This window comes from Strix uralensis, chromosome 24 (genome assembly GCF_047716275.1).
Source record: "Strix uralensis isolate ZFMK-TIS-50842 chromosome 24, bStrUra1, whole genome shotgun sequence".
Lineage (NCBI taxonomy): Eukaryota > Metazoa > Chordata > Aves > Strigiformes > Strigidae > Strix > Strix uralensis.
The window spans coordinates 9,454,540-9,481,189 of NC_133995.1; the positions used below are offsets into that span (position 1 = coordinate 9,454,540).

Consider the following 26,650-nt stretch of genomic DNA (forward strand, 5'->3'; position numbering starts at 1 on the left):
GTGGGTCACGTGGTCGGGCTCGGCGCTCGGCCCGCCTGGCCGGCTCGGGGCTCGGCTGGCTCAGTCTGGCGCGAGCGGCCGAGGGGCCCGGAGCGGCGGGAGCGCGGCGGGGGGCGGCGGGCCCGGGCGGCGGCGGAGCGGGGCGGGACGGGGCGGGGGGAGCCCGGCCGGGCCGTGAGGGCGCGGCGGAGCCTGGCGGCGGCGGCGGAGCGGCCTGGGGGCTCCCCCCGGCGTGCGCGGGCCGAGCGGGCCGGGCCGGCGGCCGCGGCGGGGCTATGATGCGCCCGCTGCGGGGCTCCGCACCCCCGTGTGTCCCCCAGGCAGGTCCGGCCCGCGGCTGAGAACCCCCCACCGGCGGTGAGTGCGGGCGGGCGGGCCCCGGCGGCGGGGCGTGGGGGGGGCCGGCGCGGCCCGGCGGGCTCGGGAAGCCTCGGCGCCCGCGCGGCGGAGGCCCGCCCCCCCCCCCCGCTCCCCCCCCCCCCCCCCCCCCAGCTCCGAGCGGGGCGGTGCTGCGGGCTTCCGCCGGGCGGGGAGGGCCGGGCCGGGCCGGGGAGGGCCCGGGGCTCAGCGGCTGCCCGCCCGCGGCGGGGCCTGGCCTTCGGGCCGGCGGCGCGTTCCTGACCATCGTCCGCGGGTCGCGGCGTCTCCGCGCGTCAGGCGCTGTCCCGGGCGCGCTCCGCCGGAGCGGCCTCCGGTCAGACGCTTGGCTCGTCCGGTTCAGGCTTCCCTCGACTCCTTGTACAGTTAAGGGGGGAACAGGCCTGGGGGCGGGCGGGAGGGAGAGCGGTCTTAATTTTCTCAGCATCTTCCCACTCGCGTGCTGCCCTCTGCTCCGCAGTACTGTTCTCCCTTGCGCTGGCGTTCCTGCACCCTCCAGACAGCCGAATAAAGGGCTGTCTGCTGCTTCTGCTGCCGGCAGCGAGGGAAGCTGCGGTAATCCCTCCGGAGAGCCTCGCTCCGTGGGGAGGAGCGGTTGAAAGGTTGCCTTCCTAGGCCGTAGGCTCCATGTGGTGCTTAGAAAAATACCGGTAGTTCTGTTTCTTGTGCACTTGAAGGATCTTGTTCCCTCACGCCCTGCTGCCACTGAGCAGTCCTGATGCGTTCTCCTCTCCCGTTTCAGGTATGGCCTCACAGCTGCAGGTGTTCTCCCCTCCGTCAGTATCCTCGAGTGCCTTCTGCAGTGCCAAGAAACTGAAAGTGGAGCCCTCTGTCTGGGATGTTTCAGGACAGAGCAGTAGCGACAAGTATTATACCCACAGCAAAAACCTCCCAGCAGCTCAAGGGCAAGCAAGCTCCTCTCATCAGGTAGCCAATTTCAGCATCCCCGCTTACGACCAGAACCTCCTTCTCCCTGCTCCTTCGGTTGAGCACATCGTGGTTACAGCAGCCGACAGCACAGGCAGCAGCGCAACAGCATCCTTCCAGAACAGCCAGGCCCTAACTCATAGGAGCAACGTTTCTCTACTGGAACCATACCAAAAATGTGGATTAAAAAGGAAAAGTGAAGAGGTTGACAGCAACGGTAGTGTGCAGATAATCGAGGAACATCCACCTCTCATGCTGCAAAACAGACCTGCGGTGGGTGCTGCGGCCACGACCACCACGGTAACCACTAAAAGCAGCAGTTCCAGTGGAGAAGGGGATTACCAGCTGGTCCAGCATGAGATCCTGTGCTCTATGACAAACAGCTATGAGGTCTTGGAATTCCTGGGCCGAGGGACGTTTGGGCAGGTGGCGAAGTGCTGGAAACGTAGCACAAAGGAGATTGTAGCCATCAAAATCCTGAAGAACCATCCTTCCTACGCCAGGCAGGGCCAGATAGAGGTGAGCATCCTCTCTCGCTTGAGCAGTGAGAATGCTGACGAGTATAACTTTGTTCGCTCCTACGAGTGCTTTCAACACAAGAATCATACATGCCTTGTATTTGAGATGCTGGAACAGAACCTGTATGATTTCTTAAAGCAAAATAAGTTCAGTCCATTGCCCCTGAAATACATTCGGCCAATTCTGCAGCAAGTGGCTACTGCCTTGATGAAGTTAAAGAGCCTGGGTCTGATACACGCCGATCTGAAACCAGAAAACATCATGTTGGTGGATCCCGCGCGCCAGCCCTACAGAGTGAAGGTGATCGACTTCGGCTCGGCCAGCCACGTCTCCAAGGCTGTCTGCTCCACGTACCTGCAGTCGCGCTACTACAGGTGAGGGGCGGCGCCGGGCTCGCGGGCGGGCAGAGCAGAGCTGATGCCGGCGGAGCGCTGGGGCTTTGCTGCTTCTGCCGGTGGGTTGCACCCCGGCTGAGGGGGAAAAGGAAATGACCAGCCTATCCACTGGTCTGCGTGTTTCATGGAGATTTCTGCTGAGATTTGTGTGTAAATAAATAGAGCTTCTGCCATGACAGTGTGACATCAGGAGCAGTCCAACGCCTTCCTTTTACCCCAGATTAGTGCAGTAAGGTGATGTCACCCCGTCACTAGTTTGTGATGACGTATGAAGTAGCAAACTGGGGAAGCAGTGTGCTACCAGCAAGTAACATTTTGGATTGCTTGCCCTGATCTGAAACCAGTCCGTTAACCGTGGTCATTTAGAAGGGGGAGAAGTCAAAAGGATGCCAGGTTCTTTTTACCCTGTTTCTTCTGCTGCCATCTTTGTCTGAACCCACTTTGTGAGCACGTGGCTTCCTGTGTCAACCCTTGTAAGTCACGCTGTCGTGAGACCTGTAGCTCTTTTAAAACAGCCATGAGCTAGATCGCAGCTTCCTGTAGCAAAACGTAGAAATGGCTTCTACCCTACTCCTGTCTAAGAATTAAAAATAAACTACGGGCAAAAATATTAGATCTTGGAAACTGTGTAGCTAAAGCAAGCTGTGCTTCTCCTTTCAATTATTCCTCCAGCTTGGTTCTGTTACTAGTGTGTATTTCAATGAAGTACCAGTAGACTTCAATAAATGGATGCAGAAAGAACTTCTGGCATCAAAGGGACATGAAGAAGTCTGTGCTGTGTTGTCAGGGCTGCTGTTGGTGGAATGTGAGCTCACTTGACGCAAAACTTAACTAGTATCTAGTCCTTCCAGCTGGGACGAGCCAGAGGACTCGAGACACTCCACCCCACCCTGTGCCTCTGCCCTGTTTGATGTCTTTCTCGTCCTCCTAGCTTCAGTTTAAAGCCCTGGCTTGTTGTAAGCTTGTTCTGTTTGTTCCTCATACTCCCTGTATTCTTGCCCTCTTTGTTTTGGGGTTTTTTTTGACTCCCTCTGACACGGAGTACCAGCTTTCTGTGCCGGTTCTTGCATGTGATACAGACTTTTCTTAATCCATTCCTCATGATCGTCACTCAGCTCGTGGGCGCCAATCTTTCCAATTCTGAACTATCGATTGTTATTTTTCGTAATGCAGTTGTCTTCTCTGCGCCGTAGCTCGCTGGAAACACTCGCTGTCTGAAATGCGTTACCAACTGATCGAGCATCTGCTCTATCTGACCCGCAACACGCGAGCCCAGCAGTCTGGGGAGGCTTATAGTGCTTTCCAGTTCCTGATATCGCAAAAAACAGATTAGGCCGAGGCAAAAGCAGCAAGGGGTGATAAGTATCTTAAAGGGGCTGCTGGGAGGGAAGCTGCTCCAAGCCACTTCTGCCTCCCTGACGCTGCCAGAAGGGCAAGAACCCGAGGTTAGATGGTGTTTAAGACAGTCTGCTTGACTGGAGTTAAGAATGCTGTTGTGTGGAAGTCTCATGTTTAGGGATATGTAATTAGTTTGACGGTGGTGATTACTAAAATCCATAATGGAAGGACTTGCACAGATGGTGTAGAAACCAGCTTATTGTGGGAGAACTGGATTGCTTTAACCATATTCACGTTAAATTAGCGTGAGTTCCAAGTTGGAAATTTTTTCAGTGCTGTGTTTAATAAAACAGTATAGACCCATCCTTCATTTGGTTCTCTTGTCAGCTATTAAACTTCTGTTTTCATTTTTTTTGTTTTTAAGACCTGTTACTGGCACTTAGGTAACCTCTGTCTCCTGTAGACATCTAAACCAGCCAAACTCAGGTACCGGAAGGTGAATTTTCCGATCGCATACCCTGAAGGGAAATCCCTTCCTTTATTAATTGTGCTCAGTGCTGCGGGAGGTCACCTTGTCCCACAGCCCCGCTCGCTCCGGGGTCTGACGGTACTTCTGGACAACTTGCACTGGTCTCTGTGCTGCAGCCACGGATTCCGTGGGGATGTGGGCTGTGGGTGCAGGCATGTTAGGGCTGGGGCAGGGTCCCTCTGCACGGGCGCGTAGGAAGGGAGGTTTTACTGCCGTGACATGGTTGACTTAAAGTGTGAGTAGAAGTGCCCGTGAAGAATTCTTTGGCTCTGAAGCCAGGCACGGACTAGGAGCAGACTAACTGGCAGTCATGCTTGTATGCAGAGACTAGTTTCGATGGCAGTCCTGAGGTCTATTAGCAGTAATTCCGGACCTGAAACCGGGAGTACGCGCTCGCTACGTCAGGTGCAGAAGGGTATGGATGCTTTTGTCCTCCCCGGAGAGGATAAACAACAGAAGGAAGCAGACAGCTTGCAGAAGTGTAAAATCCCTGGGCAGACTGATCTCCCTGCTGTTCAGAGTGGGGTTTCTCGTGCCCTGTGCTGTGTGTAAGTACAGCCATCACGGGAGCCTTGGGCACGTCCCTGCCTCCTGGTGCTTCCTGAGGGTCAGTGTGGAGGCGCCTGGCAAATCAGAGATCCTGAGCTGAGGGACCGACCAGTTTGGGCCATGAGAAGGGGGCACTGAGTGTTGAGGGAGCTTTGCAGAGTGGAGCAGTGTCTGTTTCTTACCTCTGCTTTGGGCTACATGACCTACTTCTGTCCCAGTCGTGTTGGCCTGGGAAGCAGCAGCACACGCTGCCAAATCCAACTCTGCTAATCCAGCCCTGAGTGGTGCTCACGCTAGTCCCTGCATCACCAGCTCCAGTTGTACAAGCTTCCTGTTACCATCATTCTTCACGAGGGGGAGGGCTGAAGACGTGTGTGTAAACATGGGGTGTTTTGAAATGCTAAAAGAAAGTCTCGGATTTTTCCGCTACTGCTGTGAATCGTCTTCTGAGACTGCCTGAGCATATTTGCCAACTTTGGAAGTCAGAGTTTGGCAAGCGTGTGTGCAAAGAATGAATGTTGTTGATTTCTATTTCAAAGAGCTTAAGATTGTAAAATCACTTCAATCTCTGACAGACCAGCTATGTAAGTGACCTCTGCCTGTTGTCCTGTTCCAGCGCACATCTCATAAGGCTGCTAATTATAGTGGTGTGAAAGGAGATGGGAGAGATTCTGATTTACCAGCTCTGTCCTGCAATCAGAATGAAATCAGGTGGCCTGTGAGAAGTTCATTTGTTTAGTTTCAGGGAACGAAACATGTGGATTTCAACTTGCTGTTGTTTTGGTACTGAGGTTTCAGAATACCTAAATCTATTTTGGCGTGTAGTTAAAGACTAACAAGCTATCACATCCAGCCTTTTTTTGCCACTAATCTCTCTTCCCATTAGAACTGGTGGGATTTTTTTAATGCACTGATGAAGGATTAGCATGCTCTGCTTATTCCACAGGCCACTTACGGTTCAGTTTGTCAGTCCAAACCAAGGAAAGTTGTGCATGCAGCATTCCTTACGTGACAGGTCTGGATCATACCTGAGTTGGAAATTCTTGTGCAAGTAGGGTAATCAAGAGGATCAATAGTTTGTTGATGATGACTAGTAGAATAATGGCACACGGGGTTCTGAAAATCCCGTGTGAGTGGCTGCATCACACTCGCTCTGCTTGTGCGGACCAAAGTGCTGCAGAAATGGATTCCTCTCGTTTGCACCTGTTTGCCTGCAGAAAGTTGGATCTATTCTAGCATAGTGCTTTAAAATACAAATGTTTAGCAGGACATTCAGCAGTCAAATATCAGATATAGATGATATTTGTGTAATCATTTTATATTTTCACATATGAAAAGCCTTTCCAAGTTGACCACTGCCAGGGACAAACAAGGAGGTAGAAACAGATCAGTGTCAAGTAGAGCGACTGCCGCGATGTCTTAGCTTAAATCATCTATTATTCTGATTACTAAAGGTCTGTGCAGCTCCGTTTTAGTGGGACTTGGACACGATAGAACCTCCTTGCTTTAAAGCTGAACGATAGAGTCTGGGTGTGACCTCATGGCAGCAGACAGCTGGTTCTGCTCTCTGTCTTTTTTGGTAGATCTTGTGCTTTCTCAGGGGCCATGGGCCTGGGCAGCTGGGGTGAGTGTGTTTGTTTTGGAGACGGGCTAATGGTAATTGCGTGGTCACCTAAACCAGAAGCTGTATCTGTGTCACCGTGACACAAAGGGTGATTAGTTGGAGAGTCACTTCTTGCTGTGTACAAACAGTTGGGAGGTACATTCGGGTTGAGGAGGGTGAGTGTCAGGTCTATTGACACCTGTACGTTATGCAAGCCCTGGTTTTTAGAATTCTGTAGAAAGATCAGAACTGATTTCAGAGCCTTTTTTAACAACAGTATTACAGCCACACTGTAACACAAGAAATGTCATGCAAGCCCTGGGGCATGCTACCCGAGCCACGACCAGAAAATAGCCTGCAGTTTAGGACTTTTCTGTCTTCCTTTGCGCTTGTGTTAGTTATGCATGAAGCGATCGAGGTTTTCATGTTTCCTGTACTTTCCAGAGTAAATTCCCACACCAGTTCATATGGTTTTTGCAGCACTTGGGTTTTATGCTGTATGCAAATGTGTGACCAGAATTTAGCCTGACAGAATGGCATCGGTTTGTTTCAGAACTGTGTGTAGGTGAAGAGTTGTACTAAAACACCCCTTTGTGATATGAGTCAGTTCCAGACAGAAATCTCCCTGAAATTCCAACCTGTTGCAGAAGCAAACCCTGCTCAGAGTTTGAGTTTTTTTCATCACTTCTCGTAAAGGCTAGGCCAAACAGGTAAATTTTGCATTAGGTGTGGTTCGGTGCACAGAAACCTGTAACACAACCTTGCCGAGCAGTCGCAATCTCCAGCTGTGTTCTCTCCGTCCATTTTAAACTCGAAACTCTCAAACAAACCATGTATGAAAACCTGCTGATAGAACCCGAGCAGCTCTCTGGAGAGCTCCTTTCTCGGGCTCTGCAGAGGCTGTTCCTTTCCACCTGCAGCTGATCAAAAGTCTGAGCACCGTTTGCCAGAACTTCTCCTCCCTCTTCCATCAGGGTCGGCTGTGCGTGGTCTCGGGGACGCCTCACACCACACGGACTGTCAGGTGTAATTGAACTGGTTACTGAAGGAGTAACTTCATATCACAGGTGCATAGAGGCCACCTTGGAGTTGGGGGGCACCAGGGCAGTAAAACGAATCCAACCGTGCCACTAAGTGATAAAAAGGTCGGGGTCTGTTGGGCCACTTGAGGAAACATCTTCTGCTTTAAAGAGAATCACAGAGTTTCACACAGATTTACTTGTGCTTGGAGGAGAGAAGGGGGAGCGTTATGCAGAGCAATTTATAGGAAAGAACCGTGTACTTTCAAAGATTTTACTACTTTTTTTTTTTTTTCTTCCAACAGAGCTCCTGAAATCATCCTGGGTTTACCGTTCTGTGAAGCTATTGACATGTGGTCGCTGGGCTGTGTGATCGCCGAGCTGTTCCTGGGCTGGCCTCTGTATCCAGGAGCGTCCGAGTATGACCAGGTGAGAGCGTGGGGATGTTCAAGTGAGACCACGGTGATCTGTGTCCGGACCCTCCAAACCCAGCGGGTCCTCCGTCACATTTCACCTGGTACAAACTCCTGTTGTCTGTCATCTCAAGTTCATTTTCTCTCTGTGACATTCCCATTGCCTATCTGACTGTTGTGCAGGAGAGCACGGAGTTCTGTGTGTTTTGAGTTGAACGTAGTTATCCAATATATAGAGTCAGTTTATAGTTAACCCCATGGCTTCCAAGCCCAAAAGCTGTTGAAATACCTTCCTGTCAAAACAGAAGCGAGGTGTGCGTCCTGACTTGAAACGCCCTCTGTGATTTCACCATGAGGGCAGCTCTGCCATGCGGAGACAGAGCAAGCCTATCATTCCTGTCCTGTTCTACCTACAGCAGCCCTCACTTCTAATGCAAAGTGTGAGCCCCAAGCTGTCTCTGGAATACAAGAGTCTGAAAAGGCATCTTGAACTAATTAGTTCCTTCCGTGGATACTCAGCATTATTACCTGGGCTAGTCAGTTGCCTATAAAAGGACATAAAGTCTATGTGAGAGGTTTTTTGGGGGTAACTTTTCCACTGTGGTTTTTATGGTGGTATCTTGTTACAGTGCTTGGTACAGTTTTCCTTATGTGATAAAATACATGAAAACTTACTAAGTTTGAAAACACTTGTCTTACCTCTTCCCAGCACTGTAAATTTCCAAAGGAAACACAGTGGTACCTTACTGAGCAGAATGAGTTAGAAAGTAACTGAGGTATGACATGGTGGTTTCCTTGCACCCTGAGTTTTGTGTAGTTCTGAGAAGCTTATCTAGTCATGTAGGTGGGTGGGGAGGAGGTGCTTTTTCCATTGCTTAATAGACAGGATTTTGCAGTCCTGTGTGAGGCAGCATGAGGTGTGACTTCATGTGGTTGATTCTGATACCTGAATTGCCCTTGAAAACTAGGGACGACTTGCTTCCATGTTTTCTGAGATTCTGCAGCAGGAAATGAAAGCTCAGGCAGAACTTGTGAGAGGACTCTCCAGGAATGAGTTCGTGGGTTGGGATGGGATTTACAGTTATTTTTTAAACACCCTTTGGCTGTAAAGCAAGAGTTATGTCTCATAAAAATAGCAGAACTCTTAGCTGAACTATTGGTGTAGATGCAAAAAACACTCACCTGCAGACGCTTCAGATCCACGCTGGTGTGAATGGAAAGTGAGTCAATAAATTCTTAGGGATCACAAGCTGTGGCAGGGTTCAGTGCCCTGCAACGTTCCGCTGTTGTGGCGCAGTGGAACAGCAAGTGTGCTGCAGATAAGGAATGAGACATGCTAAAGGACTATCACTGATAATTCCAACAAAGCCTGGTTACCTTAACGCTCTGTCTCCGGTCCTCATTTTATAAATCGGTCTTACCAGGGCTTTTTCTTAAACTTCTAAAGAGATTCTTTTGAGGGGAGAGTCACAACAAAGGCGATGTCACATCTCTCCCCGTACGTCTTGAGAGCAAATAGCACTAACAATTGGGCAATATTTAAAAAGCTTATTATTGTGTTTTTTCATAACTTGCTATTTTGTTTCCTTTTGAGCAGCCTTTCTATTTGTTAGCTCTCTTCCAGTGTCTTAGCAGTAACACCACAAATATTCAGACGCGTTTTCCAATTTATTTGTTACGTGTAAAGTAACGTATATGAAATGTTTTTGAGGATGTAAGAATCTGACTGCAGTAGAGTCTTGCTCTCTTGGTCGGTGAGAGCTTTGCCGTGACATTATTCTCAAACCGTGTGCCTACAGTATATGCAGCCAGTCACAGCAATGTTGCTTGGATACTTACGCCTCTAATTATATATACGTACATGGTAACTGCCGTGGTATTTTTCTCTCCGAATGTGTACCTCTTACATTGCTGATATTAAAGACCATTGGTGTTACTTTATCCATGTCTCAAATGTTTACAGTCTGCTCACATGCACTTGGGCAAAAAATATTTCCATGAAATAAGAAGGATGTATTTAAAACCTGAACTTTTTGCAGATGATGTGACTGAAAAAGTTAAGTATCCTTATAGATACTTGAGGTAGTTCCTTTAATGTTGCAGTTTGAGTTACATGGGCATTCTTTATTTACAGAATAATATCTACTCCTATTTGCTGTGAACAAACCTGCTGATAATTCCGCCATTAGCTATGAGTTCTTTGTATTGGGAGTCCTCATTCTTTTAATTTGCTTTCCTAGATTCGTTATATTTCGCAAACTCAAGGCCTTCCAGCGGAGTATCTTCTCAGTGCGGGAACGAAAACAAGCAGGTTTTTTAACAGAGATCCAAATTTGGGATACCCACTGTGGAGGCTAAAGGTTTGTCTGCCTTTTTAATTCCCAATTCTGTTTTGTTCGTTGAGGGCTTGATATGAATTCACACCTAGTTTTAGTGTGCTCTGGAAACGTTTGGAGTGGAGACTGGATTTGAAGTGCCTTCAGCTCTAGCTGGTTTGTGTATTTCGTTTCAGAAACTGTACAGACCTCCTGGTACTCATCTGACAATAGCAGCTGTGCTCGATAGTACCAGCAAAGAGTGGGTGTTAAAGTAATTCAGATAATGGTTACTTATTATGGCCTGCTCAGTCTTGGTGAAGTATGTCATCTTGTTGTCATCTCCTGACAATACAAAGAGTAAAATAGGGAGTATTTCATGATTGTCTTTGTTAATTTAACAGAAATCTATTTATGTATTGGCAGAGGACAGGAAGGAATCAGATGTACGCTTGATTTGCCTTTAAAGTTGAGCAGCAAAAGGAAGGGGATTTTGCCTTTCTTCTTTGTAAAAGAGGGATGTAAAATATTTATGGCCTCTTCTCCTCCTAAATCAGAAATCATCAGTTCTTCTGGCTAATGCACTACCTAATGAAGCCTTGAAATGAAGTCATTCTGTGTAAATTCAGCTGTGCAATGAATGAACTTTCCAGCTGAGGAAATGAGAACCCATGGCTGGTTTGGCTTGGCCTTGCGGGTTTGTGATTTGTCTTAAAGCGGGCGAAAGATCGCCTGGCTCGGCTCTTTCCTTGCTGCTTTTTCTTTATCAGCATGCGATATCTCAGTTTATAGTAACAAATGGTTTCTTTTGTAGACCCCAGAAGAACATGAGTTGGAGACAGGAATAAAATCCAAAGAAGCTCGGAAATATATATTCAACTGTTTGGATGATATGGCGCAGGTGTGTGGAGATCCTGCAGCGCGCAGATGACTCTCGTACTCGTTACATACGTTATTGGGGTCTCTAGGAATGGGGCTCCCGTGCTGAAGCAGTCTGCTTCCACGTGCTGTTGAGAACACTGGTGTAGGTTTGCTCGGTGCCAACTTGCATCAGAAATCACTGTATTAAAAACTATCAAATTGTTAATTATGAAGCTGTTAGAAATTCCTTGTTTTTTCTTAGGCCTTGGTCCGGTAGATGCAGCAAGTGTGCTCAGCCCGTTACCCCCAGCAGTGGTTGGAAAGCTGAACCCCTCCAGATGCCTTTATAGGATTAGGCCTCTGATTGGACTTCGGAGAAGTTGACAGGAACTACAGATCGTTCTGTTTTTTCCTTTTGTTTTCAGAGGCAAAATGAAGGAATATCTGAGTGTTTTTAATATCATGAGGCCTTGAATCTTAAATATGTTGGTCTCAATTTTCTGTTGCTTTTGTAGCTGTTGCCATCACTTTACATCCGTGCAGAGAATGCAGAATCTTGCTATACTGATTTGCTAGCCCCTTAGAGCCCCCCACAAAAAATGAGGGTGCATTGCCAGGCAGTGGAGAACGAGGCCTGATTGATACCTATTGAACAGACCAACTTCATGTTGAGATGAGAACTCCATGTGTCAGTTGGACTTTCTTTTATAGAATGAGCAAGGGAAAGGTGGTGTGTTAGCGCTGTGGTACCTAAAATTAAGCTGCCTAAGAGGCAGAATGCTTAATAAATATTTCTTCATGATGTGAAATTACTGAATTGTTAGGTAGCAATTAATTTGATGTTTGTGTGAACTATTCTTTATTTTATTTTCAAGGTGAATATGTCTACAGACTTAGAAGGGACTGACATGTTGGCAGAGAAGGCTGACCGAAGGGAATATATTGATTTGTTGAAGAAAATGTTGACAATTGATGCAGATAAGAGAATTACTCCACTGAAGACTTTGAACCATCCATTTGTTACAATGACACATCTACTGGATTTCCCACACAGTAATCAGTAGGCTTCCTTAGACTTCTTGTTTTGTTTCAGGAAGACTTATTGGAAACACAGAACAGCACTTTCCTGCTTTCTGTCAATGGTGTTTTCTGCAGTTTCTGGCTGATCTGAGAACAGCAATGGCATGTATAAGGAATGGAATGTTTTAGGACATTCTTTGTTGGTTAAAAAAAAAAAAGGAACCTAAACCTAAAGGCATGTGCATAAAGTTGGGAATCTGTCATGTCTCTGTTTTTACATATCTGATATTTTCCTTCTGTCATTCTGTTTCAGTGTGAAATCTTGCTTTCAGAATATGGAGATCTGCAAGCGAAGGGTTAATATGTATGATACAGTGAATCAGATTAAGAGCCCGTTCACGACTCACGTTGCTCCTAACACAAGCACAAACCTGACAATGAGCTTTAACAACCAGCTCAATACAGTACACAATCAGGTACAGCATCTTTTAGCTGTTTTATACTCATCAAAGAAATGGAGTGGTCTAATTTTGTGCCTTCAGGCCAAATCCTGTTCCACAAAATATTTAAATTGTTCTCCAGAGTTTGTAGTCTTGTCTTGAAATGTCATTTTCCAAAACTCAGGCCAAGGCAGTTTCTTTACTTCACCCAATCGTATTTGCCTGTCAGTTCAGCAACTTAAGTTGGTGCAATTCATGATTTTCCTCCTATGTTGTCTTACACCTGTTACCTGAAACCTTTTCCTGGTGCTTGCTCCATAGTATCGTGCTGATGGTTCCTGTCGTTTGTTTTATAACAAGTATGAGTGATAAATCTGACTTCTAAATTTTTTTTTTTCCTAGGCCAGTGTCTTGGCTTCCAATTCTACTGCTGCTGCTACTCTTTCCCTGGCAAACTCGGATGTCTCGCTGCTGAACTATCAGTCTGCTCTGTATCCATCGTCTGCAGCGCCGGTTGCAGGAGTGGCACAGCAGAGTGTTTCCTTGCAGCCCGGAACCACCCAGATCTGCACACAGACTGACCCCTTCCAGCAAACGTTCATTGTTTGTCCCCCCGCTTTCCAAAGTAAGCTGAAAAACCCTTTGTGTGGTACTGGGGTTTCGGTTCGGTAGAAATGAGAAGTGGTACTTTGCACTAAATCGGGGAAGTACAGGAGACCCCCTGTGCCTGTCACACCGTGCTCTGGCGTCAGATCGAAGTGCAGAATCGGGTCAGACGTGTGGACAGGTCGGTTCTCTTCCAGGTCATGCTGGAACAGTGACAGTGTGGTGACAGTGTGGTGCCTGCCTGGGCTGCAGTCACCATCTGGTTGCTCAACCAGTTTTTCCCCCCAAACTGAACACAGCAGCATTCCACAGAAAGAGGTGAACAGAGGAGCCAGGCCTATCTGAAAATAAGAAAGCATGGTGCCATGTTCTGTGTGTCAGGAGTGAATACCTGGTCGTGGAGTCTCAGTTCAGTCACTGATGCAGCTGAGTACTTTCCTAGTGACAGACTGTCGCAGATCGCAAAGAAGCGAGGTTAGCACAGGCTGCTAATCCTGAAAGTTCCCCCTTTATGCTTGTACGTGGATTGTGTTACTCTGGAGGGTTGTGTATGGAATGGGGACTGATAGCGTAAGGTTTGAACTTTGAACTTAGTCTCAAGCAACACAGAGTTAGATCTCAGTGTTACCTGTGCTTCTGAAAACGAGACTGGGCTTGAGCAGAGCCGAGCTGTTGGGGGCTGGGTGTCCATCGTGTTGCGTACGGCCTGCAGGAGTAGGTACTTTTAGTGCTTTTGTCATGGGAACAGCTTTTCTTTCTCTTCATCTGGCCCTGTCTTCCGCCCTTACCTGATAGGAATTTGATCTTGGAAAGAAACTAAAAAAACAAAGAATAATAAAGCAGCTTAGCGGTGATGTATTCTTGTCCTCCACAGCCGGACTTCAGGCGACTACAAAGCACTCTGGGTTCCCAGTAAGGATGGAGAATGCTGTCCCGATTGTACCGCAGGCACCTGCAGCACAGCCACTGCAGATCCAGTCTGGAGTTCTCACGCAGGTAAAAAAAAAAAAAAAAATCATCCAGAAAAACCCCATAGAGTTAACTGCAACCCCTGCCACCGTCCAGGAGAACCTGACTGCCCCTCTGGTGCTGGGGTGGATGCAGGGGGTTCTCAGAATACCCCGACAGGATAAATGCAGATCACTTCTAAGACAGTGTTTTCCTGTTTTGTTTTTCTGGAATATTTAAAGTCTCAACTATTCTGTGTCATGTGCCTCCCTGGTTTTAGGAGTTGGATTTAATAATGTGAATAAATATGTAGTTTTCAGCTGCTAAAAACAGGATGTATTTTTTCATGAGTGTATACTGCCTTCTAGGTATGTTTTTGCCTATACTTTAAAAATTTGGCAATAAACTTTAGAAGAAATCATTTCTGTGAGAAGCAAGATCCCAGTAAACAGAAGTGGCAACACAGATTACTCATGTTAAAATTTCATCCTTAAATCAATGAAATTATTTCTGAATCCTTCTCAGTTAGTTCCATTGTCAGTGTGAATTGATGTGTAGCAATGACATACCTATTTCTGTCGTTTGCAGTTTAAACAATATGCGATAGCAAAATTCACAAATAATTCTAAAAAATTATGTTTTAAAGATTAGTAATGTGTCTAAGTGAAAACAATTTTTATTTTCAAAAAGTAATGCTTTAATATATAGCGAGTGCCCAGTGATTCACAGGTTTTACTCACTGAAAAATTGTAATAGCCTTTATAACTAAGTGCACTTTTTATTTATTCGCATAGTTTTAGTTTCTGCTGACATTAACACATACTTTATTAGTTTCACTCTCCAGGCAGTTTATTGTACTTACTGACCTACTTGTAGAGGAGGAGTTTTTAGATTGTTCAGTCCAAATAATTTTGGTGGCATTCTGCGATCTCCGGTTTGTTTAGCTTAATTATATGGTATCCAAAAAGCAGAATACACTTGGAGGAGGCCCACCTGAACCCAAACCCTGCTTTTCCTGGGCGTGCAAATTGTACACTAAGAATCTAGTTTTATTGGACATTTGATGGACTAATATGTGATTTGGTAGTTTCATCACAGATAACTTTGCTCCTCCCTGATACAAAAGACTTGCCGTGCCTTTACGACATCCCTTAGTTGACCTTTTTCCAAGTGTGTGTGGTTCAGGGGTACGAGGGTGAACGCTGTGTCCCGCCGGGGTGTGGGTCGTGTCACGGCCGGCGCCGTGTGTCTGGTGTAACGCTGGGACCCCGTAAAGTACCGATAGCCGGACACTGTCTCGTTGTGACTTTTTAACTGTGTCATCGGAGAGATCCTGTTCCCAAATCCCCCGTTCCTTGTGTTCCCCTCAGGGACACGTAATTGCTTAGAGGAGCGTGCCCGGAGGGTCTGGGTGTTGGTTTCTCTGCGCCCATGACAGTTCTGGAGTCTGCTCCAGCACCATGGAGTGCCAGTGAGGTGAAACCTTCCCTGGCCCTCTTGCTGAACCCACTTATCCTGCCTCAGAACGTGTGTTTCACTCACTGCCTGATCTACATTTCAGGGAAGCTGTACACCACTAATGGTAGCAACTCTTCATCCTCAAGTAGCCACCATCACGCCGCAGTATGCGGTGCCCTTTACTCTGAACTGCGCAGCCGGCCGGCCGGCGCTAGTCGAACAGACGGCTGCAGTACTGGTAATTGCCTCCCTTGATTGTGTTCACTAACTGAGTTTTTGTTTTAACTTAGACTTGCAGAGGGCATGGAAGCATGTGCCATCTTGTGGCTGTGTTCTTGCTACATCTTAATGTCTTGTTGTTTTCCTCCCCAACATTGCTGAAGCACTGTCTGACTCTGACGTTTAGTGTGGCTCTGTAAAGAATCCAGATCATTGACTATTACTTTTCACTAGCCTAGTGTTATAAAGCTCCTCTAGGCTATGCTATAGAAGAGTTATAATTGTTCTCGTTCTTCGCTTACTATCCTATCTTTGCCTTTTGATTGTCGAGTACAAAGGAATCAGTCTTTAGCTTGACTCTGCTACAGGTACCTGGATGGCCAGAATTTGAACTACTTGGCAAGTTAGCTACATATTTTGTTCTCAACATGTGTAAAGCTGCTTTGCATGTAGAAATGTTTCAGGTCATTAAGCACAGGCTAAAATCTCTTAATGATAGCAAATTCTTTAATGTATTGCTTTAGCAGTCGATTTCTCTTGACCTCTGTTGAACATTGACAATAATTTTCTGGCCTTTTGTTATTTATAGCCAATCGCAGGTAGCTTGCTTCACCCAGATAAAGATACTGTTCTTCACAGATACTTTCAGTTCATATGTATTTCTTGGTTGAAATTAAAGGTGAGCTCTAGTATCCAAAACAGCAGTAGCTAGCTTTTAGGCTATTTGGAACAATTTTTTAAAAGGATGGGGGAAGGAAATAAACACACCTTTAAGAAGCGTATGTTTTCAAAATTGTCCTCTTCTGTATTCGTTTGGCACCTGCATCAGAACAACTTTGCAAGTGCCACAAAGAAGTCATTGTAAAACTCCAGAATCAGATCAGTGAAGCTTATGAAAACATTGCGGTGCACTTAAGTGCTGGTATTCTCACATGTCGTTCAAAGCACGTTCCATTATGTGAACCATGTTGTTTCTTGTGGCTTTCAAGTGGTAGTTTGAGTGTTGTTTTCTTCCAAGAGGGAGAGCTCTGCTGAAGTGGAGTTTGCTCGAGTCATACCTGTACTGAAATTAAAACCCACTCATTTGAGTCCTTGTGAACCAAGTTAACTGCTCCCTGTTGCTGAGGACGGGCAGGCAGGAGAGTGGGGTCCTCCTGGGTCGCAGCTCTGAGCTACACAGACCCAGGGATGCATCTCCTTTCCTCCTCTTGACCTGTGATTGCTGAAAGGCTGCAGTCTGGGCTCTGCACACGGCGAGGGGTGACTGTAGCAGAGCTTGGGACATCAGTGAGTTGTTAGTGATGTTTTCAAAAGTGTATTTGGGCTTTTGATTCAACAGGCAAATTCTATTCTCCTGTGTGTGTGCAGTGGACTTGACGTTCAACTCCCCTGTACAGCCGTGGAGATCAGAGCCAGCTGTCTCCAGACTCTGAGCCTGGATTCTGAGTTTCTCTGGAGGACTTACTATTTCTGTTTGGATTCTGGGAGCCTTTGGCGTGAATTTGCTCACCTTTAGTGCTTCCGACACTTCTCCCTTGCTGCTTCCCCTGAGTTTGCATTAGCCATTTGCTAAGCTTTGCATATTTTTGTCCTTCCTCTGTCAAAACAGTTCGTCGCTTGGAAGGCCCGATTTCTGCCTCTCATTGGGAATTTATATCTTGCTGTATTAAACTCTCTGCTTTGTCTTGTGCAGGTGTTGGCTTTTGGAAAGACGCATGGTGTGACTTTTAACATATTTCTCTTTTTTTTTTTTAATATTATTATTATTCCGCTTATGTTGGCAGAGGTTTTAGCAGCTCTCTGCTTTGAAGGCTTCTTGTTTGGAACCGGTATTTGTAAGAAGTGGATTTGTTACTTGCAGAAATATTTTATTTAAAACAGTAGATATTTATGGTTTTGCAGTTTAAACTGCAAGAGAGAGAGCCATATATATTCAAAATCATAGAAATATTGTACTGCCAAATTTATTTTGGTTTTTGTTTGAGGTTTTTTTTCCAGAAAAAAAATGCATTTTGTCAATTTGGACAGGAACATTAATAATATTAAGGAATTGAAAATTATCTTCATGTATCTCCCTTGTAGCTAAACGTTTCTCCCGATGTGGCTTTTCTTAAATTCTGTAGTTGAAATGGGGTGAATTTCCACAAAAATCACACTGTCTCAGCTCTCTCAATGTGAGCCCTATAAGGCAGAAAAACAGAAAAGGACCAAATTGACTTCATATTTTGGAATCCTTCAGCAGAGCAGTGTGCGTAAACTCCCGTGCAGGAGCAGTCCTGGCGGTACCATATCCGGCTGCCTTCTGCAGGACGTTATTAACACTCTTTTCCCCAGGTGACATCCGTGATACAAAAGGTTAGCAAAGTGTCCGGGGAAGCTTGTTTCCCTGGTTTTCTTGTTCTCTTGCTGTACTGAGACCTTTTGAGAAAGTGCCATGATGTGCTGTTATCTCTGCAAGCTAACAATCTACGCGAGTGCATTTATTGCTTGGAACAGTATCTCTCTCTCCACCTGTAGGAGCCGAAATCTAGTGAACCTGTGTGTCTGTTTGTTGTTTTGCAGCAGGCCTGGCCAGGGGGAACCCAGCAGATACTGCTTCCTTCCACCTGGCAGCAGCTCCCCGGGGTTGCTTTGCACAACTCTGTCCAGCCGGCAGCCGTGATCCCGGAGACGCTGGGCGGCAGCCAGCAGCTGGCTGACTGGAGGTAGGGGCTGCGCGGCTCCGCGGCGCCGGGGACACGCGCCCTCGCAGGGCTGCTGCGCCCCACACAATTTCTCCCTTCCCCTCAGAATCTCGCAGGGACTCGGTGCTGCTTGTGCAGTGTAGTCATGAGCTTTGCGTCTGTTTGCTTGTTTGTTTTCCTGCTGCAGGAATGCCCATTCCCATGGAAATCAGTATAGCACCCTCATGCAGCAGCCGTCACTGCTGACCAACCACGTGACGCTGGCGGCCGCGCAGCCGCTGAACGTTGGCGTGGCTCACGTGGTCCGGCAGCAGCAAAGCAGCAACGTTCCAGCAAAGAAGAACAAGCAGCCAGCGCCAAGCACAGCCAAGTAAGGATTCCTGTCCCAGGGCTAGGGAGAGCCGGGGTGCCTTTGTGGAGGTTGCCTTTACGGCCTGAAAAACCGTCTCCTGACCACAGAGACATTGTCTGTGTAACTTTAATGTGCTACAATTGCTTTTGAGGATGTCTTGGAAAAAGCCTCTGGTCGCCGATACGAGCAATGTCAGTCTCAGCGAGAGCGCAGGAAGCGCTTTAGGGTGGTGGCCAGAGGGGGTTCTCGCACATTCGGGGTGTGTTGGTGCCGTGACTGTACCAGCAGCAGGAGTGAACCAGGGGCGCAGGGCTCGGGCAGGGCTCAGGTGACTCCGTCCTGCTCAGAGCATCGCTGAGCACGTCAGTCCCTTCTGGGACACGTCCCGTGGCGCTCTCCGGTGTGAGGGTCCACGCTGAGGTTCTTTTTGTGTACTTCAAGGTGTTTCCTGTCATGTGTGTGTGGCTGTTCTTAATGCTGGTGCTGGTTTGTCCCAGCCTGCGAACACGTAGCTGAACACTGCTCTGGTTTTGCTCCAGGCCCAGCTCCACTCTAGAGACTGTGCCCTCCCAAGTCTACTCGCTCATCGGGAGCAGTCCTCTGCGCTCCACCTCCTCCTCGTCCAACGTGCTCGTCCCTGTGCAGGAGCAGCACCAGCCCATCGTGATCCCGGACACTCCAAGCCCACCCGTCAGCGTCATCACCATTCGCAGCGACACTGATGAGGAAGAGGACAGCAAATACAAACCTGCCAGGTGGGAAGTTCGTTTGGGCAGCCAGCGTTGATCTGTCCTGAGCTCAGCCCAGGCAGCAGGGAGAGGGGAGAACGCTGCATGCAAAGCGCTGGCTAGGCTGAGAAAGAAGCACTGCGTGAGACACAGACTTCTGCATCGTGTCTGCTGTGCCCCGGTTAATCAGAATTTCCTCTGAGAAGGAGGGGGGTGTATGAGATGCCAGAGGGAGATCTCCTGCATCTTGTGGGAACAGCTAGGATGTTTCCCGTTTGTTTTTTTTTCTTTTCCCCTGCAGTTTGGGTATGAAGCAGAGATCCAATGTCATCAGCTACGTTACCGTTAACGACTCCCCAGATTCCGACTCCTCCCTGAACAGCCCCTACGCCACAGACCCACTTTCCTCTCTCAGGAGCACAGGCGGTGCCCTGGAGCTGCCAACCAGAGGCGCGGCCGACAGCTCTAGCTCTCGGACTATCATCGTGCCGCCGCTGAAAACGCAGCTCAATGACTGCATCGTGGCTACCCAGGCCTCGGGTAGGTGTGCCCTCCCAGGTCACTCCGCTCCGTGGTTTTTGCCAGGGCTCAGGTGCCATCTTGTCCCTGACAGCTTTGTCCTCGCAGTTTTGGACTATCTTCATTGGGTCTTCAGCAGCTGTAGGTTTCACAGCCGCTGTCCTGAGAGTGCAAGCCTTGGTCTGTTTTCAGTTTCAGTGATAGATTTACCTTTCGTATATGTTTGCCTACATTTAGAAAGATCTGTAAAAATTCCTGATGATTTCCTGTACAATCAGATTTTAAATCATAATTGAAGAAAAGGCTGTTACAGAAATAGTCTCTGTCTAAGCTAGTTATCACAGGGCATGGCTTGTGAGAGGGAAGAATGAACTAAGCTTTTGAAATATTTCAGGCATCCTGAGCAGCACCAGTAAGACCAAGCCAGTGGCCTCTGTGAGCGGGCAGTCGTCCGGATGCTGCATAACACCCACCGGGTACCGCTCACATCGCGTGGTAACGAACGGCGTGCAGCCTCTCAATCTCAGCCAGGTGGGTACCCTGTGGCGTGGGCTGACCTCGAACACCAGCCTTTAGACTTGCTTTAGAAGCACCACGCTGTGTGTCAGCGAGAATCGCTTGGCTGCAGGAGGATCGATAGCTGCTATCTCATGAATTCTTTGAAGCTGATTCTGTCCCGTGGCTGTGCAGGGTAGGGTAAACCTCGTAGGGGTATAGTGAAGTTTCTCAGGGCAAAGAATTTGTTCCTGTAGCAGAGGGCAGGAGAGGGAAGCGTGGTTGTGTCCGTATCCTCTCTTGGTGCTCCTCGTCACACCTCTCGCAGTGGGTCGTTCTTGCCACTCGGGTGGGAGAGCGGCACCGGGGTCCAGCTGTCGAATTAGAGACACACTGGGGGTACTCAACAGAACGAGGAGATTCTTCTGTTCTTTACCTTCCTCTTTTACATCTCACAAAGGCCCAACCAGGAGATGAAGGCTGGACCTTGTCTCTCAAACTAACAATTAGCACCTGACTTCCCTTGAAACTTTCAGAGATTGGTTTCACTTCAGTTTGTGTCACTACTCTTGATCTTTGAGTCGAGCTGCAGTGGCCTTTCAGAAGAGAGGAGGTGTCACACCTCCAGTTCATTTCTGGCACGGGGACAAGACGGGCTTTGTTGTGCTCAAATGGGGCGGCCCTGCTGCCGCGTGCCGGGGTGCAGAAGAAGAGATGAGCGAGGAGCTCGGGGCCTGGCTCAGCCGTAGACCTGCCCGCTCTGGTACCCAGGTGTGGCGGTTTGATCCCATTGGGGAGGACGAGCGTAACCTTTGTCTCGGCGGAGCCACAGTAGCCCTTCTCAGCTCTGGGAGGGTTTCACCGAGCTGGGCAGGGAGGGTCCGCAGGGGTGTTGGTGTTGGCCCCCCCTCGCTCCCCTTCCGCCCCTGCGCTCTCCCCGGAGGAGGCCGCTAACCCGATTTACCTCTTCTCCCTGCAGAACCAGCAAACAACAGTGCTGGCCTCACAGGAGAGGAGTGGAAACGCTGTCCCCCGTAGGCAGCAAGCGTACGTGGCGCCCCTCCCGTCAACTATTTCTCAGGCTCCCTACACGTTCCAGCACAGCAGCCCGGTGCATCCCCACCTGGCAGCAGCGACGGCGAACGCGCACCTCTCCAGCCAGCCGCACGTGTACACTTACGCCCCGACCACTGCTGCCACGCTGGGCTCCACCACCTCCATCGCCCACCTCTTCTCCCCTCAGGGCTCCTCGCGCCACGCCGCCTACGCTGCCCACCCCGGCACCCTCGTGCACCAGGTCCCCGTCAGCGTCGGTCCCAGTCTCCTGACGTCTGCAAACGTGCCGCCTGCCCAGTACCAACACCAGTTTGCTCCCCAGTCCTATATTGGTGCTTCCAGAGGATCTGCTATTTACACTGGATATCCGCTGAGCCCTACAAAGATCAACCAGTACTCCTACTTGTAGTTCCTGGCAAAGCACTGTCCTGCAATAGGCCTGAGAGATCGGAGAAGGATTCAGGTGAACCTTGACCTGGTCATGACTGCCTGGTTCTTGTTTCTCCCTGGTCTGGTTGTATCAAAAATGTCTCCGGTGAGTTCAGCCGCTGAGCAGCATGCTTTGTTACCAGTACGAGGGTCACTAATTAAGTTTTTAAAATTTTACTTACTTTTTATAGATGCTTTTAAAAAGTTCATGGTCACATTTATTTAAAATTGTTCTGTTGTGCTAATCAAAAGAGGAAAGAAAATCAGTGTCTTGGAAGACAGATCCTGATGACTTTTTTAACTTGTATAACTTAAACAAAAAGACTAGCAGATTATATTTTAGCAGCTTGCACAAATCCGTGTTGCCACTAAAAATGTAATGCACATTTATCTCATTATGTTGCTGGGGCAGTTTTAAAATCAAGTTCAATATTTTAACATTTGTTCTCTGATTCACTTTGTCTCTAACAAATTGCTGGTTCTGCAAAAGCCATTACATCTCCGTATGTGTTACTGTCAAAGTTTTTTGTTTACTTCTCTGCTTTGTTTAAGGACTGGTAGAGGCAGCTGCCTCATACTAGCAACGTTATCTATTCAGGAGTCTGTGTAAACCCTGAAATCTGTCTTGTTTTCTTGAAGATTCTGTCTCTCCATAACACAGCTGAATTTTTTTTGCATTCACTGCAGAATTCTCCTAAGTTTTTCAGACTGTGTTCAAGATCTCACTGTGTAACACCTCAGCAGCTTTGTCAGGATGCTGTAGTCGTCAGTTGAGAACGAATAGCACAGCCTTGCTCTAAAGTTTGGTTTCTGCAGCTTATTAGATGCTGGCCCTATAACGGAGCTGGATTCCTTCACAGAAGCACAGGGCTTTTCTTTTCTGTTTTTCTTAATATTTTTCCTCACGTGATTCATTTAGGAGGGAGTTGAATTTGAAATACAATGAAACATCACTGTATTGATGTGTACAGCTTTTTATACTCCTGTGAGCGTATCCTCCTGGATATGTCAACAGCTACTTTAAAGCGCTCTTAATAAGACTTGTATACAGTACATGCATGTAGGAATCACAAAAAAAAAGAAAGAAAAAGAAAAAAGGAAAAAAAATCCAGATTTTAAAGTTTATTACTGAATTTAAAACTATTTTAGAAGTTTTGTATTGGTGGTGTTTTAATATTTTACATAAAATGAAATATGTACATATTGATTAGAAAAATATAACAAGCAAAACTTCCTGCTAACCCCAAATGTTCTGTCTTTGTAATCAAAATGTGTAGTGATTATACTTGAACTCTGTACTTAGTGTTTGTCTAATTCTTAAACGTTCCTGGGGATGGAGTTGATGTATCCTTTGTATTTAAACCAAAATGAATTGATTCATGTTGGAATGTATGTGATATAATGCAATGGTTAGAGCTCATCACTGTAGCACTGAGAGAGGAGTAGAGCTTCGTGAGAGGAAAGGATACCTTCTGATTTGTTTTGCACAGGTATGTGTGATGAAGAGTTGTTTGGTGTGTCCCCTTATTGTAGTGCCTTAAATGATGATGTAGTGTGACTAGAGTTTACAGTGAGCTTGCCTTATGAGGGACCAGCAAGCCCCCGTCGAATTGAAGCAATTCACTGAGCTTATCACAGCAAGAACAGCAGTATGTTGCATAGGTGCATTGTTCTCAGTTTTAATGCTCTCATAAAAAGCTACATTTTTGTTCGGAGTGAAGCGATGTTTCCTTAAAGCTTTTCCTTGAAATGGCACATGTACTGTTAGATGTCTGTCAGTGCATTTCGAATAAGGTAGTGCTGGGAATGCATTGGAATGTTTAGTCTAATATTGCAGAAGTGATTAAATATGTGCAATCACTTTTTATTAGATTAGTATGACCTTACCTTCCCCCACGTTAATAGCAGACATTTCTTGTAAAATATTGCTAGCTTGGTGATAGATTATTTATACCAAAGAGAGCCTGCTGTAAAGCACATAATACCATTAAAAAGTTTTATAATGCTACTGCTAATGTGGAGTTGTTGGGAAGGTTTGTCAGCTGTAGCCCTAGTTAGTGTTCAGAGGAAATACTCCTTTTGGATAATCAGTGCAGTTTTTAAACTGCACTTTGTTTTCTTGGGTCCCTTGTACTAGGAATTATTTCTCATCCTCAGTACGTAGATGAAGTATCTTGTCCAGATGGGTGATAAACTGGCTTGAGCGGTCGTCTTACTGCAGCAATAAGAGGTTTTGGTAACCTTGAATCCCAGTTTATGTTCCGTCCCAGTGGAAAAGAGGCCAGTTCTCTGGCCAGTATGTGACAAGAAGTGCAAAAGTAATTTCTGAAATTCCACATTATTGATAGAAGAAAGTCTGGACTGGCCTGAAACTGATGAGCTGTTAAAGGTTTGGCATCTCTTTCGATAGAGGGATCAAGGACTTTGGAACTGGACGGTAGCATTAGCGACGTTGTTGTTCAGTGTATTCTTAGTCAGAGCACTCCTGTAAGTGTGCGGACAACCAGCCCGTCTTGCTGTGCCACATCATTGGTGTCAACGATGCTGTTTGTCACTGTGGGCACTTCCTTTCTTTTTTCCATATCCCATCGCTTGTGTTCAGTACTTCCCGTGAGATACCTCTTGGGTACAGAGTTGTGCCTTTCCCTCGAAAGGCAAAACAAGCTCCGATTCCTCTCTTTCAGGAAAACGTTATTCCCTGTTTCACCAATAGTAAAGTGTTTTTCCATGAAGTCCTAACAGGAGAAAAAGACCTCTATGAAAATCTGCTACTAATTTTGAGGACTGGCCCGCTTCCCCCCCAAAAAGCAGATTAAAGCGACCGTTTATCTTGAGAGTCCCTATTGCCTAATGAAACCCGGTGGAACGTGTTCTCAAAGCGTCAGCTCTCCCACTGCCCCAGTGTCCAAAAGTGTTGGAGCAAGCAGGACAAGATGGAAAGGACGTAGGTAAAATGAAACGTACTCCATTTAAAACGAGTTGGTGATTACCCTGAAATCCCTCTGTGATACACGGCACGAGCCAAGCAAAAAAAACCCACCCCAGCAGGGCCAGACTCTCGTCTTGGCACTGGCTTCACCTGTGTGGCGGGTCCCAGCCTGGCCCCGGCACGTGCTGGCCAGTTGAAGTGCGTTGTAGCTGCTCTAAGGAGACACATCCCTTCTTCCCGTGCGCGCCCAGCCTGCCAATTAGGTTAAAGAATTGACTCTCCTCGGTGTCGGAGCCGCTACACATCTTTTGTAAAGAAATGTGCTATCTCTGAATAGAAATGGGAGTCCTTTAGGTTTTTTAAAACTAGTTTGGGATTCACCTTTTGAATATTTGACTACCATGGTCCCATCTCGACTTGTCTGTGTGGTTCTTGAACTGTTCAATCAGTTGTTCCTATCACCCGTATCGCAGCTGTGATAGCCACCGCAGAGGCAACTTCTGAGGCTTTCCTGCTTAGCACCTAGTTGATGGGATGCAGTAATTTACCTCTGACTCAGCAATTTCTTTTAGTACATGAAACTAAATTGCTTCTAAATGACAGGATTGGCACAGCCCTGCTTTCTTTTTTATTTAAACTTCTGAATGGTGCCGCATGTCCACATGGTTGTTTGTTGCTAAACTTTATATAATGTGTGATTTCAGATTCAGCTTGAAATATATCTATCTCACTACATGTAGCAGTACATTATATGTAATGTTAGTATTTCTGCTTGAATCCTTGATATTGCAATGGAATTCCTACTTTATTAAATGTATTTGATATGCTAGTTACTGTGTAAAATTTAACTTTCTTTTATGGTTGTGCTCTTCCTTTTTACAAGCCGCTAGATACAGGTAGTTTCTGACAATTACTGATCTATGTTTGTATTGCTGATGTACTTAGGGGGTATGTAAAAATCATTTTAACAAAAGAAATAGATATTTAAAAATTTAATACTAACTATATGGGAAAAGGGTCCATTGTGAAAACATAGTTTATCTTTGGATTCAATGTTTGTCTTTGGTTTTACAAAGTAGCTTGTATTTTAAGTATTTTCTACATAATATGGTAAAAATGTAGAACAATTGCAATGCATCAATAAAAAGGGTTAATTTTCTGTACTCTATTCATTTGGTCACTTGATCTATTAAAGGGGGTTTTGGCATATCCGGGATGAAATCCCAGCCCTGGCTGCTGACAGCCGGTGCCGCTGCATCCGGGGCCAGATCCCAGCCGGCTCCTGGGGCGAAGGCAGCGTGTGCCGGGCCAGGGCCCCTCGGGCTCTGCGGCTGCCGGAGGGCTCGGGGGACGCTGCCATCAGGAGTGGCCAGGTGGAAAAAAACTTTCCCGTCACCTTGCCTTATGTCATAAATGCATTTGACTTTGCACATCCCGCTGGGCTGCCCTGGGCACGCTGAGGTGGCTGTACAGGGGGGTGGCTGTACAGGGGGGTGGCTGTACAGGGGGGTGGCTGTACAGGGGGTGGCTGTACAGGGGGTGGCTGTACAGCTGCCCCCTGTGGTCTGAATTGCGTTAGATGCTGCTGGGAGCTGCCAGAACTAATCTCCCTTCTGACCTTGCGCCTTGGGCAGAGTCACTCGCCTTCCCACACCACCTGTAACAGACCCGGGCTGTGACAGGGCAGGGAGCGCAGAGGAGGCCTCGGTGTCTGCATGTCACCCCCAGCCGGGCTGGCGGGGGGCGGCTGCTGCTGAAGGGCTCTTCAGGACTGTCCTGCCCTGACAGGGGCAGTTGCAGAAGGAAGCGGCTGCCAAAGCCCCTGCCTGGTGCTGGGCCCAGGTCCTGGCGCTCTGCAGCGCGGGTGCCACAAGAGACCAGCATTGCCCTGGAACCGCTCCAGCACCGGCGTGGCCTGAGC

The 26,650-nt window shown here is 47.4% G+C and overlaps 1 protein-coding gene across 4 annotated transcripts; it reads left to right on the plus strand.

Moving 5' to 3' along the window:
- Positions 1–184: 184 nt before the first annotated feature.
- Positions 185–25,897, plus strand: HIPK1 (homeodomain interacting protein kinase 1). Of its 4 annotated transcripts, none has more exons than XM_074893900.1 (16): positions 185–357; positions 1,121–2,198; positions 7,563–7,686; positions 9,911–10,030; positions 10,800–10,886; positions 11,722–11,906; positions 12,180–12,342; positions 12,709–12,931; positions 13,787–13,908; positions 15,422–15,556; positions 18,100–18,242; positions 18,409–18,591; positions 19,113–19,328; positions 19,603–19,841; positions 20,215–20,351; positions 21,295–25,897. In XM_074893900.1, the coding sequence occupies exons 2-16, from the start codon at positions 1,123–1,125 to the stop codon at positions 21,778–21,780; spliced, it is 3,639 nt and encodes a 1,212-aa protein (XP_074750001.1). In that variant the 5' UTR covers positions 185–357; positions 1,121–1,122; the 3' UTR covers positions 21,781–25,897. The 4 variants fall into 4 exon arrangements, with proteins under 4 accessions (XP_074750001.1, XP_074750004.1, XP_074750002.1 ...); XM_074893903.1 differs by having other exon boundaries at positions 21,559–25,897; XM_074893901.1 differs by having other exon boundaries at positions 18,103–18,242.
- Positions 25,898–26,650: the final 753 nt, after the last annotated feature.

Bases quoted from the DNA above. Each gene is read 5' to 3' on its own strand.
- HIPK1 (XM_074893900.1), top strand. From the start codon at position 1,123: ATGGCCTCACAGCTGCAGGTGTTCTCCCCTCCGTCAGTATCCTCGAGT. The intron at 11,907-12,179 runs GTAGGCTTCCTT...ATTCTGTTTCAG, and splicing joins GATTTCCCACACAGTAATCA to TGTGAAATCTTGCTTTCAGA. The intron at 19,329-19,602 runs GTGGGAAGTTCG...TTTCCCCTGCAG, and splicing joins AGCAAATACAAACCTGCCAG to TTTGGGTATGAAGCAGAGAT.